This window comes from Helianthus annuus, chromosome 17, assembly GCF_002127325.2.
Source record: "Helianthus annuus cultivar XRQ/B chromosome 17, HanXRQr2.0-SUNRISE, whole genome shotgun sequence".
NCBI lineage: Eukaryota > Viridiplantae > Streptophyta > Magnoliopsida > Asterales > Asteraceae > Helianthus > Helianthus annuus.
The window spans coordinates 69,929,977-69,951,775 of NC_035449.2; the positions used below are offsets into that span (position 1 = coordinate 69,929,977).

The 21,799-nt window shown below is 40.0% G+C and overlaps 1 protein-coding gene across 1 annotated transcript; it reads right to left on the minus strand.

Moving 5' to 3' along the window:
* Positions 1–16,341: 16,341 nt before the first annotated feature.
* Positions 16,342–17,277, minus strand: LOC110924591. The gene has a single exon (XM_022168586.1). The coding sequence runs from the start codon at positions 17,275–17,277 to the stop codon at positions 16,342–16,344; it is 936 nt and encodes a 311-aa protein (XP_022024278.1).
* Between the last annotated feature and the right edge of the window lie 4,522 nt (positions 17,278–21,799).

The window sequence follows — 21,799 nt, forward strand, 5'->3', positions numbered from 1 at the left end:
CATTTTGAAAAGACGATTCAGTTTCTGTTTTAATTTCCTTTTCAGAAACATTTTCTTGTGACTGTTCATTGATTGTGACCACCTCTTCTTTTACAAAATCAGATCCAGTTTTAATTTCTGAAGATGCAGAACTTTCATCAACACATGTTTCTTCAACATATGTATCATGTGAATCTTCTTGAGATTTGCTTTCAGCCACGGTTTCCAATGGGGTCCCACTAGATTCAACATTAGGGACGTCCACTGAGACCGATTCAGAAGAAGAATCTGGACATTCTTGATTTTCTTGAGAAGAAGTTTCAGTGGTTTCACTGAATGTATCCTAAGGGACCTCACCTGTCACGCTGTCATCAGCTGAAGAGTTAGAAACATTAGAATCACAATTTTTAGCTACTGAAAAACATCCATCATCATGCACATTATTCAAAGTTTCATCACAAGCATTCACAGTTTTGCCCAAAACGTCAGGCCCAAAAGAAGACGAAACATAACTATGAAACGAGTTCAAAAACGATTGTCCAAACACACAACCAGAATCAGTTTTATCGAAAGTAGGTTTAGAAACATCAGAATCTAAAGATGGTTCATTCCCAAACATATCTCCCCATCTTACTTCAGGTACTTCATCTGCACATGATGAAGAAGTGTTAGGATCAAAAGTACCATTGGACACAAAACAAACTGGTTTAACCACCTGTTTTTCAACAGGTCTGACATTTACTGATGGCTTACAGTTTTTGGGACCATAAGTCATTTTGCTTTCATGCATCATCTCCTCCTCAGTCATAGGTAAGTAAGTATAATTGTCATTATAAGGAGGAGGAGCCTGATTAAAACCCAATCCCAACCCTTTCCTTTTCTGGTATGCTAGCTGTTGATCACACAGGTTTTTGACTAATTTGCTGGAAGAATCAAATTTTTTAATATTTATCTCATTTGTTTGATATCTATCTCTGATATCCTCCAGTTCTTTAGTCACATCGCATAGTTTTTCTTGAACCATGAAGAGTTGGGCTGTTTTTACACTAACATCATCTTTGAGTTGGATGATGTCTTTTCGCTGAGCTTCAATTTTTTCTTTATAAAGTTTTTCATTTTTTGATAAAGTAAAATTTTTATTCTTTACGTCTTTGTAATCTTGGATCAACTCAGCGTTGTGTAACCGATATGCTTCATTTTTTTCTCTACACTTAGGAGTGCAAAAGACTGAAAGTATCTCTTCACGACTGGGTGAGCAAATTGCTTCACGAGTGGGTGAGCAAACAGCATCAGATGTGTTGCCTTGAGTAAACTGCTTGTCAGCATTGTCATATGATTTGATTAGTGAGATCAGCTCATCTGACTTCATTTTGTAACAGTGGCAGTCGGTTGTCACTATTATCTGATTAACATTGCTAAACCAACTACAGTTCGCCTGATCTGGAATCCCTTTTATAGCATCCAGAAGCTTTCTATTGCTCATGTGAGTAGACACCACCATCTCTGCCTTCTCCATTTTAGAGAGCAGTTCAGTAAATCGGCCTGTAAGTGCTTCTATAGATTCACCATATGAGTATCTGGATCCTTGTAGTTCCTGCTCAAGCACCTCTCTCTTAGAAGACATTTTAAGAAGTGATCCCCCAAAAAATGTGATCTTTTAACTATTTCCTCAACGCAAGCCCAAAGCGAGAACCTGTGTACTTGCTAACTCAAACCCTTTGTAGCCGAATGATCGAACCCGCTTTCTAAACCGCACCTCAAAATATATCAAAACCGTATCACAAACAAACCTTTTTTTTTAATAAGAGAATACTTATTATTATTATTATTATTATTATTATTTTATTAATGATTAAGTAATGAGGAAGTTATGATTATTATAATTAATATTATTATAATCTAAAACCTTAAAATTAGAATTTCAAATATCAACGTCAACGTCTGTCTCTGATTCTGATGATGTTCCTTCAAACCAAACCCAACTAAAATTCCCGACACCCCAATTGTCACAAAAAGTTATCTTAATTCAAATAACCAGCCGTGGTGAAGGTGATGGTTGTAGGAGGTCGGTGTATGATTGACAATGATGATGATGATATCGATTGATCACGGTGGTCCACAGGCGATGAATATGGCTGCAAACGATGATGGTGACTGCAGGTGGTGAGTATGACGGTTAAGGATGATGAATGAGAGATCGACGAGACAGTTATCGGAGAAGATGATGGATGTAAACGGAGATAACAAGGTTATTAGTCTGAGGTGGTGGCGAGTTGGAGATATGGTGATGAACTTCACGTGAAAACAGTGACTCGAAATCTCTATCGAGATGAGACTCGAAACCAGAGAAGATAGGACTCGAAATCACAATAACAGATGAGACTCGAAACCTCTGTCGAAACAATGAAGTTAAAAACGATGTGATGATGGGCTGGTTGCGACTCAGATGAGGTGCCACTCGAAACAGAATGTGGTTGCGACTCGAGACTGTGGAAGATGATGAATCGAGACCACTGAAGATGATGAGTCGAGACCACTGAAGATGATCAGTCGAGATCTCGGTTGCGACTCGGAACCGTTGATTGCGACTCGAGACTGAAAGTTGATAACTCGAGACCAATTGTAGAGTAGTGAGTCGAGACCTGTGAAGTCGAGACCTTGTGAAGGTTGAAATACCACTCGAGACCTTGATGAAGATGATTGTTGAGAAGGAGATCTTTGACAGTGATTGCTACTCAAAAGTCAATAGAACATGTGTAAAACTCAATATGGAAATCTCAATCTCACCAAAATTATTAACTCAACAAATCTCCGAAAATTGTGTAAAACTTTAAAACAAGATATTTCTAAAGATTTTTGAAAATTATGTTTAATCCTGTTAACAGCCTTTTTCAAAATCAAAACACCAAAATATAGTAATTTTTTTTGATAAAATTTCGATGAACACTACGAAGAACGCGAAGAACACCGAACCAAAAATAACGAAAACCTTGAATCTTTGATATCACACCGAGCCTAGAAATAGGTTCTAATGGCTCTGATACCACTTGTAAGTCCCGTAAAACGGATCTTTCAATGATATCAAACCTAATCTTGTGAGAGTGCGGAAACCAATCACAAGATGATTCAAGATAAACCGAAAATGAGAAATAACAAGAACACCAAAATCACTTTTAACTCACACACGTTTCGATTACTTTAACAAGCAAAAACGTCTGGTATGAGTACACAACCAAAATCGCCTCCCTCTCTAGCTTCTCTAGAAGTTCTGTAACAATGAGGCTCCAAAGGTTCCAAAGGTTCTAAGATGTTCAAACCCTAAAACAAGTTAATAACTTGTATATATACTAAGTCAAGCCCAAGTCCCTACATGGGCTCCCCTTGGGCTTGCTTGGCCCACATGGCCTAAAGCTTGGCCCAAGTGACCTATAAAGGTCCAAAACCTAATACTAACTAACCCGGTAAAGCCCAGTTCGTAACCATAGCCCGTTGTATAAATTTAATGCGTCAGTCTCACACTTTAGGGCCTAACAGTACCCTTACGTTACCTTCAACTCACCTCATTTATTATACAATACTACTCTGCTCAATTCATGCATTACTTAAGTTGCCTAAGCAAGCGCATCATGTAGGTTCTTCATACGAGAGTTTAACCAATACCGGAAGTTTTCGCTCAAAACTTTTAAGATCTAGTTCCTAATGACATAGTTCTCTTCTTATGTCAACTATTAAAAGTCAAATATTTCCATACCCTACCATACCTATTCCATCATTCATCTCGTGGGTCGCTTTCAACTTACAAATCCATGTCTATCCGGTATGAGTTAAAACATTTTACTTACTTTGATTTCATTTCGTGCTTCTGCGATCCGTAGATCGATCCGCTCCTTCGCGTGTACCAACCGTACTAGGCCAGCTTTCATTCATCCTTGTACTGAGCTTTTACTCGTGCACATAAGCCCACCAATTCGTTTGGTTTCATCACATTGAGAGTTCTACCATTGACATCTTACAAAATCAGCAGTCAGCACTTTTCATTCAAACATTCATTATACTAGGTGATTACTCCCCTATAATTCTTCTACAATTTCCTACGTACAAACTATAACACATTCCACATTTCATTCCTTACATGCAATTCTTTTATTCTGGTTGCTTATTTCATCAACCTTTGCAGTTTGACCTTTCAAGGTCAGACTGTCATTTCTTACTTACCATAGATGCATTGAGGTACTCTTCGTACTTCTTTCCATTCATGCTTACTTGCAAAGACACTCATTACATCATTTCGGTATTCTTAACAAAACTCACCCTTCTTGTTCGTACTTAAATCATTACCCGGGTCGTAGCCCATCATTTATTATGACTCCTAAGAGTCGATTACTAACACATTTAACATATAACTTGTTCAAAACTTCTTCCTTTCGTTTTAAAATTTAGGTTTGCATGCCAATTACGATCATTCTTTTATCCAGTTACTTCACATTTACTCATATGACTCGTTTGACGCAACCAAGGTCAAACTATCAGCACATTCTGATGTGGGCTAATTTCATCCTTTTTTATATTATAAATCCGTCCCGCGGATTCAAACGTAACATCCATACCTTTCATTACTTCTATGTTTTTGATTCCGTCTAGCGGTTCCAAACATACCATTCACACATTTTCTTCCTTCTATGCTTTGAATCCACCTCACGGATTCAAACATATCATTTACATCATTCATTCTTTACATGCGTTTAATCCGTCTCGCGGATTCAGACACATCATTTCTACATTCCATTTTCTTGAATCCGTTTTACGGATTCAAACATTCCATTCATGCCTTTCATCCCTTGAATCCGTCTCGTGGATTCAAACATTGCATTCACATCTTTCATTCTTTGAATCCGTCTCGCGGATTCAAACATTTCATTCATATATTGTTGATCCGTACTATCTTACGGATTCAACATTCTTCATTCCTATCAATCATACTTTTCATTCTTTCGTAGTACTCTCAATTTCCCGAGAGTCTTACTACCCATTTCACCCGCACGTCCACCTGCTACCCAGTTCTACCAGACATACCTGCGATAATTACCACGGTCTCACGAACGTCATATGCTTCTTGCGTTCTAGCCAGGTGCGCAATCCACATACTAGTTTCGTGCCTTCGTGTAATCATCGCCTTTTGTCCGAGAAATGGGTTCCAAGTTCGTGCACATCTCTAAAATTTCCCCAAGACCATATCATTGTCTTTCGTTTAATAATTACCCTTCCAAGGAGATTTCTTCCTTTTTCTTTAAACACCGGTACCATACATAATAACATTGTGTACCTGGGGTCCGTCTGTCCATTCGCATCCTTGCCTGCCTTAGCATCCATCTTAGATTGCATTCACGGATCATCCTCACCAAACTTTTAAGCTTACCTTGCACATATCAAGCCGTTAGCTTCTTCAGATGAATACATACATACATACACGTTTTCATTCCATTTCTACCTTTAGATCTTGATCGAGTCATGGGTTGTACAGGTTCCTTATCACAAGAGCACATTGGTTTGAGTTCAAGTACCTACCTTCTCGTACTTGATTCTCTCAAACCAGGGCTCTGATACCAACTTGTAAGACCCTAATTCAAGTTTAACCAAAAGTAGCAGCGGAAGTTCATGTCTAAAAATTTCTTTCCATATAATACCTTGACTTATTTGAAATTTCATTCATCCATTTTTTTTTATACTCTTTTACACACATGCATCAATCGACTCATTTACTAAATAAAAACATAACTTATGTCTGCTAAATTACATACACAAATGTCCCTCGTACAATCTATCTTGCGACTCGGTCCTCGATCTCCATTCCTTGATGATCCTCCGTGACCCGATCAACCTGCGCTCACCACATACATTCAAAACGTTAGTACACATTATAAGCATAAATAAGATTCCTCCTTACTGACTATTCATTTCATTATCTCTTTACATTCCAGCTTTCCATCTGATTATACATTCCGTGGTGAGACTTCCTCGTTGTACCTGCGTTACACTTCATTCAGAAGGCACGCTATTATCATCGTTAATACTCAATTGCATTGAATACATGCGTACATGCTTTCATATATACTCATATATATATGCATACGTTCGCATATAAACACTTACATACACAGTTACCTGCATACATAAATACATGCCTACATACATAAGTACATGCCTACGTACATGCATACCTATTACGGGCACTCTTGGCGATCACCTATGATCAAAACCAACTTAAAAGTTAGTTTTGATAGTTAAATAACAAGTTATATGGGTCAAACAAACAAAATTAAACAATTTTCGGAATCAGGGGGCTAGACGCCCCCACCTAGGGGCTAGACGCTACACCTAGCCCCCTTTTTGAAAGCAAGTTCCTTTATTTTTGTTGCTGCACTTGCCCAGCTAAAACATATATCAAAACCAAACTTAAAATCATCATAACTTATGATCCATAAGTCTGATTTAACTGATTCTTTTTCCTACGCGACCGTAATTTAATTCTCCATCACATGGAGTGAAAATCCAATATTTGGACTACCGAAATTTATGACTTTTAAGCCTTCGGCTTATTACCCTTTTACCAAATTTTGACCCGTTCATGCATTTATCAACATAACTCTTTCGTTTGACCATAACTTCTTATGAACCTAATAATATCAATGACGTCTATCATAAAAACTAAATTCTTGGATGTCTTGCATCCTCTTAATCCAATTTTAGCTCGAAAGCTTATTTTGACCTGTTAAAGGTATTTGCACATTTTAAGGTCCTTAGCTTACGAAAATCATACTTCTCGTTTTCTTACTTTTTCAAAACATTCATTTAGTCAAATAGCTTGTTTATAATCAACTTTTAAGACCATTTGCCCGTTTTACCCATCAAGGGCGTTTTTGTCAACTTTGACCCATCCTTTACTACAAAGGACGTCCTTAAACATTTGACCAATCCCACAACTTAACTATAACTCAATTCGCACATACCTGGCTCGGATCAAAGCTATGTCCCGTTTTAATATTTCGTGCACTAAATGGCTAGTAAATAGCAACATAACTCCTTTCGCTATACAACCTGTGAATGCATAATACTTGACAACACAATTCATTAGTCGACTTCGTTTAATGGTGATAGCTTCACCATTTGACCCGTTAAGTCTAAATGTCTGTTTTCGTCCTTGTGTGATTGCAATTATTTTCTTATCCCTTCTATGTATCTTATTCTTTCATTGACTTGTAATCAAAGTTACCATAATATCCCTTAACCCCCATTTTCTCCTTCAACCATCGTTCTTATCATGGACACATGTTCTGACCCGTATCAATACTTATCGGAACATCGTACTTCATTTACAAACTTACCATATTCATAATCTATACAATGAATAAGTATTCTACGAGGAGGGTGAAAGCTTAACTTACCTTGCATCCGAATATGCTTCCCGTGTGCATTAGTCCCGTTTGACCCGCTTCTTTCCCTAAGCTTCCATGTCGCTTATTAAGCATCAACTTATGATCCCCTCGTGTAGGTGATCATTAATCCGTGTTTATTCATGAATTTAGACCTTGATTTGCCCTTCAATTCGATGATTCTTCATGCTTAGGGTTTCTTGAGCTCATGGAGCTCCTGGCCCCTTCACGAACACACATACGTGTGTGTGTGTATATGTGTGTATTTTTTTTTATAAAATCAACTTTCATTTACCCCACTTTAGTCCCTCAAGTTTGCCACTAATTATAATTGGCACAACTTTCATTTTTTTAATTGTTTCTACTATATTCTTAACTAGGTTGAATAACTTAGTTATTTATTTCATGCTTAATCATATAGGAACATACGACAAATATAAACATTCGGGTTTTGGGGTGTTACATTTGACCTGCGGATAAAAGGTTTTGCTCTATGGACTTGTATCACTTTTGCGGCTGGAGAGTTTGGTGAAGCAATCGGAGATGTGACTGCCTACTGTTCACGTACTATTTTATCTAGACTCCCGGATTTCCAACCTTTGAACCTTTTAACCTTTTAAGCTTTAATGTGTCTGAGTAATTTTATTTGGTCTTGGGCTACCCCTGTCATCAGCCCCCCAAGTCTGAGGTTTTTGGGAGTGAGCTCAAAGACTTCTGAGTTTTACACATTTGCTTTTATTGCTTAAAGGCTTGAAAGCTTGAAGGCTTGGAGTCAGTTGAGAATTTTTGAATTTTAAAAACTGACAACTGATTTGATTGATGTGTGGCAGTTTAGAGGTCGGCAGTTTTTGCAGAGGGTAGGTTAATAACTGTTATGTAATTATAACTTCTATTTGGGTTTTATTTTCATTTATTATTCAAGACAAACAATCAATCCTTCATTATCTCTCAAGTTTCTTCCACATTTTCTTTCCATTCTTCAGGTTAGTTCCGGTTTCCTTTGTTTGCTTTACTTTGTTCTTTATTTTGACCATGGGTGCACGAAAGGATCTTTCCGTTAGATTTTCACGCCTCACTCAAGAGGAAGTGGAGAACTTTTGTATTGATTGGGGTATTGGCCTTATGTTCAATCCGGTTGCACCGAATTGTGATAAATCTGTAGATCAGTGCCCCCTGGTTCGATTGCTCTGTATTGACGTCATTTTGAGTTTTCTAACATTCGTCATCCTTTTTCGCTCTTTGTATTGAATGTTTTGGAGTATTATCGTGTTTCTTTTAGCCAAATTCATCCGAAGGGCATGGCTAGGGTTTTACACTTCGAGGTTTTGTGCCGTGCCCTCGGTTATCATCCTTCATTGTTGCTTTTTCGTCGGTTTTTTCGTTTGGCAAAAAATGGTGATTGGTTCCCCTTTGAAACATCCAAGGTTGATACTTGTCTTATCTCTTCCATGGTTACCACACTTGGTACTTGGAAAGATCGTTTTTTCTGGGTCTTTAATTCTATTATCCCCTTCAAAATGGTGTCGAGACACCCGGATGCTGTTCTTAATGAACCGGAACCTTCCGAATCAGATTTGAATGATGTTTTTCTTAAATCCATCCGAGAGTGCCCTTCAAGGGTTCGTCCCTTCCCTGAACATTTGCTAGTTCTGTTAGGGGTTAGTAAATTGTGGGGAAAGGCCAATCGGGATCCGGTTCTTATGAGGAATGGCCAGGGTATGCTTTTTCCTTGTTTTGTCTTTTTGGAACATCTTTGTTTGGCAACTTATCTGTTTTTTGTTTTTGAAATATTTTGTAGTCATGTCTGCTTTGGACTTTATCAAGAGTGATGATACATCTGACCTTGCTTTTACGGATGCCCAAGCTACTGAAGGGGATGATGTTGTTGCTAGGGGTGTAGAACAGAGGTTTGAGGATGCTGGTATGTTAGTGTCTCCAGTGTTAAGGGTTTTCCTAAGCCTGCTGCTCCCAAGGCTTCAACCCGTCGATCTACTCGTCGTTTGCTGAAAGGTGCTCCTCAATCCACTTCTTCTGAACCAGTGGAATTGAGTGATGATGTTGAGATTTCTGAAGATCAAGGTGTTGATGTGGATGTTGAGAAGGAAAAGAAATTGGTTGTTCATGGCAAGAAGAAGACCCCAACCAAGAAGGTTATGGCTACTCCTGTTCATGGTTCCTCGAGCAGGGACATTGAAGGGTTGAATGATGAGGTTTATGTGCCTGGTTGTTCTATGAAGGTTGATGATAGTTTTAAGGACGCTGTTGTTTGTGAGGATGTGTTGAGCCATATTGCTCCTCCTTCGGTTCATAGCACCATTGCTGAGATGGATGATGACATGATGCTGTCCCGTATGATTTTGAGTACTTGCAACCTTGCCGCCATGCTTCCTCAAGGAGTTGCTCGTTTTCGTAAGAGGATGCATGAGTATGAAGAATTTTCTAAGAAGAAGGAGAAAATGAAATCTTCAATGGCTGCAATGAAGAAAGAGATTGGTGGGTTTGCTGAGAAGGAAGAGGCCTGGGTCAAAAAGGTTGGTGAGTTGACTAGGAGGCATGAGATTGAGATAAGCGATCTTAAGAAAAGCTTCAAAGCCGATCGGTTGAAGCTAAAGGCTGACGGTGAGGCTTTAACTGTTCAACAGAGAGCCTTTGATGAAGAGAAGGATGACCTGAAGGCTTCGGTTGCTCAAGCTACCAGTGACAACCAATGGCTTATTGAGAAGGGTTTCCAGCAAGTTGTTACTTACCTTCTTCACTCCAAGGAGTTTAACTCTGCTCTTGGAGAGGTGTATATCAAATTGCTCAGCTTGGGGAAACATCAAGCTCTTGTTGTTGGTTACAAGCTACATGAGTCTGGACATCATTTAGAAAAGTCTCCCTTATACCGTCCTGAGGCTTCTGAGGTTTTCAAGGGTTCCGTTGAGCAGATGGAAAGGCTGACCTACCCATATGTTAATCAGGTTTCTACTTGTTTTGGTAAGCCCCTTTCTGTCTTGCAGGAGTTAAAACCGGATGGTCTTAACGAACAAGTTTGTGCTGAAATCCTTTGCTCCCTTTCAAGAAAGTGATCCTACTCAGGTGATAGTGAAGATACCGTTTCAGGAGGTCCTGATGCTTCCAAGGATGTGAGCTTGGAAGGTTCAGCAGTGGGTGGTGATGGTGGCTTGAAAGCTAAGAAGAAGAAAGCAAAGAAGGTTAAAAGTGATGGCTCCGGGGCTTCCAAGCCTCCTGCTGATGCTTGATGGACATTCGTAGCTTTCTTAGCAGCCTTAAAAAACAGTTTATGGTTTGTAATGCTAACTTGAACAATATTAGGTTTCACAGGAACCTTTAAGGTTCTTGTTATGTGGTTGTGGTTAGGCCTGTATGGCCATTTGAACAATTTCTAAGCTTACAAGTCGTTAGGGCTTGTTTTAACTTTGTTTGGATGCTTGGAAGTTTTTAAGGCTTCCTTTATTATGCTACTAAGTTTATCTATTTGCGTTGTGTTATGTTTTTATTCTCGTGCCTATTTTGTTAACGCAGCTTGGTTAGCTTCAAGCCTTCAAGGCTTCTGGCTGCCATGTATGTAGGTTGAAGCCTTTGAGGTTTCTGTTTGTCACGTATGTAGCTTGAAGCCTTCAAGTCTTTCTTTTTACTACCTTAGTTTCATGACTTGGTTTTAGTTTCATGACTTGGTTTGTATCTTTGAGTTTTGTAACCTTTTTGTTCATGTTGTTTTATTGTTCCTTGGGTTATTTATTTTCCTTGTGGCTTTGTCTTTGTTGGGTTTGTGTTACCTTTATGTTTTTTCATACCTTAAAGGGTTCAGTGCTGCAGTCACTTAGCCTTGATATTTTTAACAAGAAGACATAGCACCTATCCTATTCATTATTTTTCTTATTTTCATCTGATTTCGTAAGCTTGTTTGTTTATTATTTTTCTTCTAAGGCTTAAGGAACATTTGGTGTAGGTTGTTCAAACCCGTCTATGAGACAACTTTGTTTTCAATAATAAGTCTCATGGAGTTGTATTGATTTAGGAACTCACCCCTTATATAGGTCCATTCAACCCTTGAACCTATTGAGCGATGTGGCCTGGGAGCTCATCCCCTTACATGGCCCTTGCCATGGAGTTTTTTGCTAGGTTCTCAACCTGATTTTAGGATAGAAAGACAAATTTTGATAAAACAACTTCATTCATTCAAGAGATATCGTGTTTACAAAAGGTGATCATAACTCTTGAGATACAACTTTGTGAAATATAAACCAATCTTTCTTGATTAGACATGGAACCTCTTCAAGGTCTTTCCATTCCAGTGTCTTGGAAGCTTTTTACCCTCTGAGTCTGCTAGCTTGTAAGATCCACCCTTATGTGCTTCAAGGATGGTGTACGGGCCTTCCCATTTTGGGCCGAGCTTCCCTTGATTCTCCTTTTTACTAGCTTCATTATTTCTAAGCACCAGGTCTCCTGGCTTGAAACATTCATTCTTGACTCTTTTGTTATAGTAAGCTTCCATTCGTTGTTTGTACTTGGCCTCTTGAATTGCAGCTTGGTCTCTTGCTTCCTCTAGGAGTTGTAAGTTTAACATGGTCTCTTTTTGGTTTGTTTCGGGATCCATGTTGAGTTCGTTGTGTTACAACTCCTACTTCAGCTGGAATCACGGCTTCAGACCCAAATACCAAGCTATAGGGTGTTCTTTTATGGCTTGTTTTTTCGGTTGTTCTTATGGCTCATAGAACACTTGGCAATTCTTCAAGCCAATTGCTTTCATACCTTCCCAATCTAGCTTTGATTCCTTCAACTATGCTTTGATTCATCCTCTCAACTTGACCGTTTGACTGTGGATATGCCACTGAGCTGAAAACCTGAGCGATTCTGAATTCTTTGCACCAAACGCTGAAAGGCTTCTCGGTAAATTGCTTTCCATTGTCGGTGACAAGTACTCCCGGTAATCCATAACGGCAAATAATGTTTTCCCAAACGAAATCAATGACCTGCTTGCCTGTAATTTTTGCAAGTGGTTTAACCTCAGGCCACTTGGTGAAATAGTCTATGGCTACCAGCAAGAACTTTACTCCACCTTTGGCTGGTGGGAATGGACCAACGATGTCCATCCCCCATTTATGAAATGGCCATGCTGAGGTTATTGGGACAAGGTCATGCTTGGGACTTTTTGGTACTGGTGCATGAATTTGGCAGACATCACACTTCCTTAGTTGCTCAGCGGTGTCTCGGTGCATTGAGGGCCAAAAATACCCAAGGTTCATTAGTTTGGCAACCACCGATCTAGCTCCAAAATGAGCTCCGCATATACCTTCGTGAACCTCTTTGACCAAATACTGGCTTCGCTCGGGACCAACACATCTTAGCAAGGGTGCAAGGTAACCCTTCTTGTACAGGATTTCTCCTTGCAACACATACTGCCTTGCCTTGATTTTAACCCTTTCAGCTTCTGTTTGATCAGCGGGCAATTCACCATTTTTGAGGAATTTCTTGATTGGAGTCATCCAATTGGGACCTTCTTCGGTGATTACGTCTTGAACTTCCAAATCATCATTTGATGGAGCTTTTAACACTTCTACCAATACCTTTTTGGTAAGGTGGGCAAAAGTGAGAGATGCAAGTTTACTCAAGGCATCCGCTTTCTTGTTTTGAGACCTGGGAATTTGCTTGATGGTACATGTTTAGAAGGTGTTCATCAATTCTTTTGATTTTTCTTTGTATCTCTTCATGTTTGGCTCCTTTGCGATGTAGGTGTCATTCACTTGGCTTGACACCAGCAACGAGTCTGTGAACACTTCAAGCTTTTGGACCTTCATAGGGCTGGCATATCGTGTATACCCGTACCCGATAAGACACGACACGATAAGACACGATACACGAAAGGCCATACACGAACACGACACGATAAGATTTCATGTCCTTTTTTTCAAACACGAACACGACACGATATACATGAAAATTACCTGTTAATACCTGTTAACGAACACTAAAATAATCACATATTTAGAACCTGTTTAGTGAAACAAAACTCGCCAAAAGTTCACAAACAGCTTAAATAATCCATAAATACCGAATACTTAACAAGTTTAAAACAAAAATCCATAAACGGTAAATCACAAAAGACTTAAATAATTCAATACATCCATTAAAAACAAGTTCAAAGTTTCCAAGTTCCCATGGTTGATGGTTCTCTTCTCAGATCTTTAATTTCAACAATTGAAACTTGCACATAATTGTACTCATATTTAGCATTGACAATTGGACATAAATTGAGTAATTTTAACTTATCAAACATACACGGGACGTCTTATCCTTCTTCTTTCCCACCTTCTTTTGAGATTCATTCATATTGATGATAACCTGTGATTCTACAAAAAAAAAAAAAAAAAAAAAATCAAACTGTGAACAAAAAATAATACCAAACTGATCCAACAAAATCCGGTTTTTAGTTTCCGAAATGAACTAAAAAAAGTATTCGACTTCGATTTTAATCAACAGTTCTTATTCAAAATACCCAAACCATTCAGCTGCACATACTGTACGCCAAAATTTTTTTGAGACGTTACAATTTCACAATATATACATTATAAACTAGTTAGAAAATTATAAACTTGATCTAGTGTGTAACTGCTTTACAGGAAGGTTAATTAAGTTCTAGTTTTATTATCTCTGTTTCCTACGTGTTTAGAGAAGTCATTTAAGAAAAAAATGGTAACAGGTTATGCTTACTTTTATCCATATATATTTAGAAGTTAACTACGAGTTTTGAAAGTCATATATTTGTAAGGCTAGAGGGTATGGGGTTCGTCCCCACCCCCGTCAAGCTCCGACGACGCCGACAACCCATCCTGTCCCGTCCCGGATGAACGATTCAGTCATAAACATCACAACTCGAAAATACAACACTGACCATTTCAATTTTCTTTTACGTAACAGTTACAAAAATATCACACCGGCAACAATGTGCGAATCTAAACTGAACAATGTGCGAATCTAAACTGAATAATGTGTGAATCTAACTGAACAATGTGCGGATCTAACTGAACAATGTGCGAATCTAACTAGTTTTAACTAGTTTACTTATGCTTACTTTGAACTGCCAGAGTGCTGTGCGTGGTGGATGGCCGGCGGTGGATGCAGGCGGACAAGGGAGGATCTTGATGCCGGTGCGGTGGAGCGGTGGATGCCGGATTGTCGTGGAGCGGTGGATCTTGATGATGTCGGCTGCAGTAGTTGAGAGAGATTAGGTATTTAGGGTTTTTTTTTTGAACTAAAGAAGGAAATAAGGAATCAGTGAATCACGTTCCATCCATCCATATACCGTGTACATCATATATTTTTATTTAATTAATATTAAAACCTTATCATGTCTTAACAGGTATATAACAGGTAAACAGGTATCTGACCTGTTTAGACATGAAAATTAACATGTTGTTTCGTGTCTACCTGTTTAGTACACGATACCTGTTAAGGTCATACACGATACCTGTTAAGGTCGTGTAGGTTCGTGTCGTGTATTCGTGTAAAATTGCCAGCCCTAGACCTTCATTTCTTTAGCCAGCCTTAAGCCGGCTATCAACGCTTCGTATTCAGCTTCGTTGTTGGTGGTCTGAAAATCAAATCGAAAAGCATACGTGAATCCTAAACCTTCTGGGTTGATCAGAATAAGCCCGGCCCCTGACTCTTCAACGCTTGAAGCCCCATCGGTAAAAAGCTTCCAGGCTTCAAGGTCTGAGGGTTCAGTGGTAGTTGTGTTTACTTCAGTGATTGTTTGTTTTGGGACTTCCACAATGAAATCAGCCAATACTTGGGCTTTGATTGCTTTTCTTGGGACGTAAGTGATGTTATGTTCACCTAGTTCCACTGCCCACTTAGCTAATCGTCCCGAGTTTTCCGGTTTTTCAAGCACACTCTTAATAGGTTGGTCGGTGACCACTTGTATAGGGTGTGCTTGGAAATACCTTCGAAGCCTTCTAGCCGTTTGGACTAGGGCTAAAGCAAGTTTTTCCAGGGGAGGATATTTGATTTCAGCCAATTTTAGAGTTTTGCTGAAGAAATAAACGGGTACCTGAACTTTGTCACGTTCGATGGTGTGGACCGTACTTAATGCTTCTTCAGCAACTGAAAGGTATACTGAGATCATTTCTCCTGTTTCTGGGGCTGCAATGTCAAATAGGGAAGCTAGGTGTTGCTTCATCTGGTTGAAGGCTTCTTCAGCCTCCTCAGTCCATTTGAAGTCCTTTTTGTCGGAGCATCCCTTGAGCGTTTTGAAAAAAGGTAAAGACCTTTCAGCCAATTTTGAGGTAAAACGCTTCAAGGCTGCAAGCTTACCATTTAAGCTTTCCACCTCCTTTTTGCTTCGTGGTGGCTTGGTTTCAAGAACAGCCTTTACCTTGTTTGGATTAGCCTTTATGCTTTGTTTTCCCACAATATGCCCTAGGAACTTTCCTTCCTCAAACCCAAATGAGCATTTCTTGGGGTTGAGTTTCATGTTGACCTTCCTTAGGTTCTTGAAGGTTTCTTGGATGTCATCGAGCATTTGATATTCCGTTTTGCTTTTGATCACAAAGTCGTTGACATATGCCTCCATGTTTCTACCAATTTGACTTGCAAAGGCCTTGTCAACTAGGCGTTGATAGGTTGCTCCAGCGTTTTTGAGGCCAAAAGGCATCTTTTGGTAACAAAAGATCCCTTTGTCCGTGTGAAAGGCGGTCTTCTCTTCGTCTTCTTCCTTCATGAGGATTTGGTGGTAACCCTTGTAAGCATCAAGAAAACACTTGAACGGATAACCGGTGAGGGAGTCAACCTTGAGATCAATTTCTGGCAGCGGGTAACAACCTTTGGGACAAGCCTTGTTAAGGTCTTTGAAGTCTATGCACATTCTCCAAGAGTTGTCCGGCTTTCAAACCATGACCGGGTTTGCAACCCAGGTTTGATACTTGACTTCTCAGAGAATGCCAGCTGACACAAGCTTTTCAACCTCTTGGCATGTAGCCAAGCTTCTTTCGGGTGCTAAACTTCGCTTCTTTTGGATGACCGGCTTGACATCGGGTGGTATTTTCAACTCATGTTCAGCAATGCTTCGAGGGATGCCCGTCATATCTTCCGGACACCAAGCAAAGAAATCACTATAATGTGTCAACAACTTTTCAAGATATGAGAGAGTTTCTTGTGAAAGGCTTGGATTGACCCTTATCATCTGCTCAGGATATCTAGGGTTTATAATTAGCCTTTGCTTGTCTTCTTCACTTTTGGAATTTTCACCTTCAACCATGTAGGTCTCCTGGGTAGGTTGAAGGGTTGCGATTCCCCTCTCAGTAGGAAATTTGACAGTGCCATGACCAACAGACACAGCCATGTATAATGCACATTGCCCCGACCTTCCAATGATCACGTCATAGTTCGAAGGTATATTGATGACCACAAAAGTGAGGGGTTGGACTCTCTTCTTCTGGCCTTCGCTGAAACAGACATTAAGGGTCAGTTGCCCTAAAGGCTTAAGAGGTATGTCAGGAATACCTTTTATGGAGATTCCTGAGGGTTGAAGCCTGAAACGTTCTTCATTGCTCAAACGGTTGAAGAACTTCTCGAACATGATTTTGGTGGCAGCACCAGTGTCTATGTATGCCCTTTTTGTTCGTAGCGTTCCCACAATAGCCTCAACCACAAGAGGGTTTGAAAGAGGGTCTTTCTCCGTTGGAGGGAAGCAAACACACTGAAGCTCCCAAGCTTCCAACCGTTGCCTTTTGTTTGGAACCTTTCCATCAAAATCCACCATGTTGACTTCCTTGCCCTTTCCTTTGGCCATTTTTTCCCTTACTCCCTTCACCAAGTGAGCAAGTTCCCCGTTCTTCGATCCTTTTCTTAAGCTGGAAGCAATCATTGGTGTGGTGCCCCTTTTCTTCGTGAAATTCACATTATTGGGTGGAATTCTCGTTCTTCCTGCTTTTAGGGAGAGGTCTAGGAGGCCGAAAGCTTTGTTTCACTTCTTCCATGGCAAGAATCTCTTGAGGGGTCTTGGTGAGGGGTGTAAAGTTTGTGGTCCTTTCCCTGCTTGGAGGGTTTTTGGCCTTCAGGCCTTCGTTGCTCTGAACCCTTTTGACGTCTGTCATAGGAGTTAAAGTTCCCCCTTTTTCTAGCTAGGCTGTTGCCTTGCCAGCTTGATCCCCTCTTTCTTTGTTATTTAATGACCACAGCTTCCTCTCCCCGGATGTGGGCTTCAGCCCTTTCGAGAGCTTCTTCCAAGGTCTTGGGCAGGGATTTGTTGAAATCTCGCGTTAGATATTTGGAGGTAATGGCGTTCATAAAAACCGGCCACTCTCATTTTTTCGTCTGCCCCAACATATGTGAGACCTTCCTTCTTGTACCTTTCAATGAACTCTGGAAGACTTTCACCATCCCTTTGTTTTATCTGAAAGATTATTGTAGCATCTTTAACGTATCGACTCTGTTGGGAGAAATTGGCCAGGAACCCCTTGCTGAGGTCATCAAAGCTTCGAACGCTTCGAGCAGGTAAATCATTGAACCATATTCTGACTGATCCGACAAGGGTTTGCATGAACATTAGACAACATTCAGCATTCGGTCATTTCTCAATTCTAGCACCACCAGTAAAGATCTGAAGATGGTCTTCAGGATCTTCGGTCCAATCATATGTCTTGATGTGGGACGGCATTTTAATTTTTGTTTGAAAATCATAATCGGCTATTTGTTGTGAGAAGCATGAGAGGTTACTCAGCTTGTACGGCTTGGCCAAATCTTCTTCAGCCCTTGCACCCATGTTGCTGCTGTTATTGTTGTTCCCTTGAGTGGCCAGCACCTGATTAATAAAGTGCTACCACGGGAAGTTGGCCATCATCTGGGCCATCATCTGGGGCATAAAGTTGAAGCTTTGAAGGCTTTACGGGTGCCACTGGGCAACTAACTCCCATAGGAGTGCTCATAACGGCACTTCGTGCCAAAGGGAGTACGGACAAAGCTTGTTCCCATGTAGTTGTTGTTGAGGGTGGAAGACTTCTCACTGGGGACTGTAGGAGCTGGTCGAGGGTCAGCTTGTGGCCCAAAGGAGCACCGTTTGTAGCTGGTTGGGACGAAAAGAGAGGAAATGTTGTAGGATTTGTCCTCGCAGACAGATACGGGTTAGGATTTGGAGGAGGATTACTGGGACCAGCCTCATCCCTAGACACAAAAGGTTGTGAGTTTGCAAAAGGAGGGATGGGGGATCCAGGAGATAGTGTTGGCTCTGGTTCGTCATAGTCTAAACGAATCCTCACTCCCTTGTCTCTCTCCCTAGTCACATATTGGTTGAGGAGAGACCTCAACTCACGGAAATTGTTGGCGACCCCCTCAGGGGTAAGTTCAACATGTGATGGGGTGCTAGAGACACCGACATTAGGGGAATGGACCCCTGATCTGGATGGAGTTGCAGTGTTGAAAGTGAGAAACTCGGGAGTGCTCCCCGATGTTGAGAAAGACGTGGGTATAGCCACGTGAGCTTGGCTAGTACTTGGGGTAGAGGTATTTGGAACCTGATTCACTTCTCCCGAAGATTCACTTTCCGACATGGCAATTTCAAGAGGATGGAGCTACACTAATAGGTCTTTTGAAGAAAGTCAGTGGTGTAGCCCCACGGTGGGCGCCAACTTGTTGATGCAACAAATAATAGACCAAGGATAGTAGCTGGGCTGGTTAGGCAAAAGGGTTGAAGGGTTCAACTTTGCCTAACGCAGGTCGTGGGGTCCCCCCACGTTTGCAAGACGTGGAGAGAGGTTCACTAGTTTGATTTTGTTGTTTGCTCGAGATCCTCTACTGAAGTATGTTCAGCTTCGGATACAGAAGCAAAGGGAATATGTGTGTGTTGAATGTGAAAGGAAGTGACTTGCACAAAGCAAGTACTCGAGAACAATGACCAGAGATTTCAGGAATCAGAGCTGGTTTCGGAATATTTTTCCCACTTAATGAAGTGTCACATTTATAGGGAAAGCCATCGCTCAAAAAGGAAGCTATTTGACTAGTGAACATGCTTACAGTGGGGGTTTTGCCCTTTTGGAGGTTGGAGCCTTTTGACCTGCGGATAAAAGGTTGTGCTCTGTGGACTTGTATCACTTTTGCGGCTGGAGAGTTTTGTAAAGCAATCAGAGATGTGACTGCCTACTGTTCACGTACTATTTTATCTAGACTCTCGGATTTCCAACCTTCGAACCTTTTAACCTTTTAAGCTTTAATGTGTCTGAGTCATTTTATTTGGTCTTGGGCTACCCCCTTCATCATCGATAAAAATAAAAAGGGAGGGATAACATCCCCCTCGGGCATACCTTAAGGGGCCTGGTAGAAGAATCATCCACACTTGGTCAAAACTAGAGTTTAAAAACCACATGTGTCGTCAAACGTACCATGATGTCCGTGTGTAGGGCTGTACAAAAAGCTCGCGGCTTGGAGTTCGCTCGAAGCTCGCTCGGATTTAGCTCGCTTGATATGGCTCAGTTAGAAAGTGAGCTTAGCTTGGCTCGGCTCGTGACAAGCCAAATTGGCTCGGTTTGGCTCGCTTGGTAGCTCGGCTCGGTTTAGCTCGAATTATTTTAATTATAATATATTTTATTTTTATATACATATAATATATTACAAAAAGTGATTATTATTTACATGTATTTATGTTTGTAGTTTGATATCTATGACATATTTAAAGATTGATTGCGGTGCTAATGAACAAATGTTGTATTTACTTGAAATATAAAACTTATTTTGCACGTGATTTTGGCTTGTATTGTATTAGGTTAAACTTATTTTGAATATGTTCTTTTGAAGTATTAAATAATATTGTAGAATACTGAATTTTGAGAGCTATGTATTAATTTTTATTTTTAAAATCGAGCCAAACCAAGCCGAGCCGAGCCAGCTCGGTTTAAAACCAAGCCGAGCCTGAGCTTAGATTTTCAGCTCGGTTTCAAATCCGAGCCGAGCCAGCTCGATTTATACTCTTCTGTGAGCTTGTAGGCCGGTGGCAATGTGGCATCACAACCCCGAGCAGGAACATTGTGCCACAGGGTGAAGGCGCGAAGCGAGCTCCCTTGTTTCCTTCACTTGATTTTTTTTTCTAATTTTTCAATATATCATTTAAGATTTGATTTATTTTTCTCTAATAATTTGTGATCATTAACTTAAAAAAAAAATTCTAAATACACACTTTTGTGTAACTTTTTTTTGTCAACATTCCGAAATATATTTAAATAAAACCGATTTGTATACAAAATAAAAGTATTTTTTTTTCTTAAGAAGCTTTAGCATGTGTTTCGAACAAAATTTCAGACTTTACAAGATACTGAAACCGGTAACTACAAGATGATGGGAAGCTTTTATTCTTTATTATGAATGGTTAGATCATGATACTGATTGCATGAAAAACTATTAGGCCATCCGTAGTCATAAAGCCCCTTGTGGGGCGTTATACGACACGTGTCGTGCCACGTCACACGGGGGCTTTATGGGGCGTTATATCACTAGAGCTCGTAGTCATAAAGCCCCTACCCATCATTACCTATTTAATAATTTTCAACTTTATTAATTAATATAAATAAAATTGCTTGTTTCTGATTGGTGGAATGTTGGAAAGGAACCAGAATAACGGCGCCATCTCCATCGCGCCATGGCAGCCATCTCCGGCCATAGCGCCCTGCGTTTCGGTGTGGGCGGCGCCATGGCGGCGCTATGGGGTGCCATACCGCCCCACTACGTATGCTCTTAGTTATACTTGCCTTTACTTTTTTTATCAAGTTTAAAATAAGTAAATATAATTGCATTAAAAAAATAAACATTTTTTTTTTGAATGGTTAGATCATGATACTGATTGCATTGAGTGGTGTTGGCTAGCGCCTCTCACCACATCACCCTTTTGGCATCTCAAACACCGCACTGGGGGTGCATTGATTCTGAAATCATTTCTTTTACAATTTCAATTTTTTAATTGTTTTAAAGAAGCGTTATCTTACACCGTGCAAGTTAACAATAAAGTCTCTCGCTTATATGACACGTACTCGACGTGATAAAGCCTTAGGGGCTTTATTTCACACCATATAGCGTTAGAGTGATAATTATAACATAGTTGGATAATGAAGGAGGATGGTAACGGCGTAATGAGGCGACACAAAATGGTAAAAGAAAATCAATGAAAATAGTGCATTACCTTACATTTAAATTCTATGTACACTCACAATCACATCATCGAAAACGATCAAAGAAATACTGCAAAAATCTCGCAACCGCAGGGACCATATACATCTACATCGACAACGACAATGCATTGACAGATGGAAAAAGATGGAGAGGATTGGGTGGAGAAAAACGAGAAAGCATTATTTAATATTTATTATTCTTATTATTTATTTAATATATAAATAAAAAAGTTAATA

Excerpts from the sequence above, each read along its gene's own strand:
- LOC110924591 (XM_022168586.1), bottom strand. The coding sequence starts at position 17,277 with ATGATTGCTTCCAGCTTAAGAAAAGGATCGAAGAACGGGGAACTTGCT.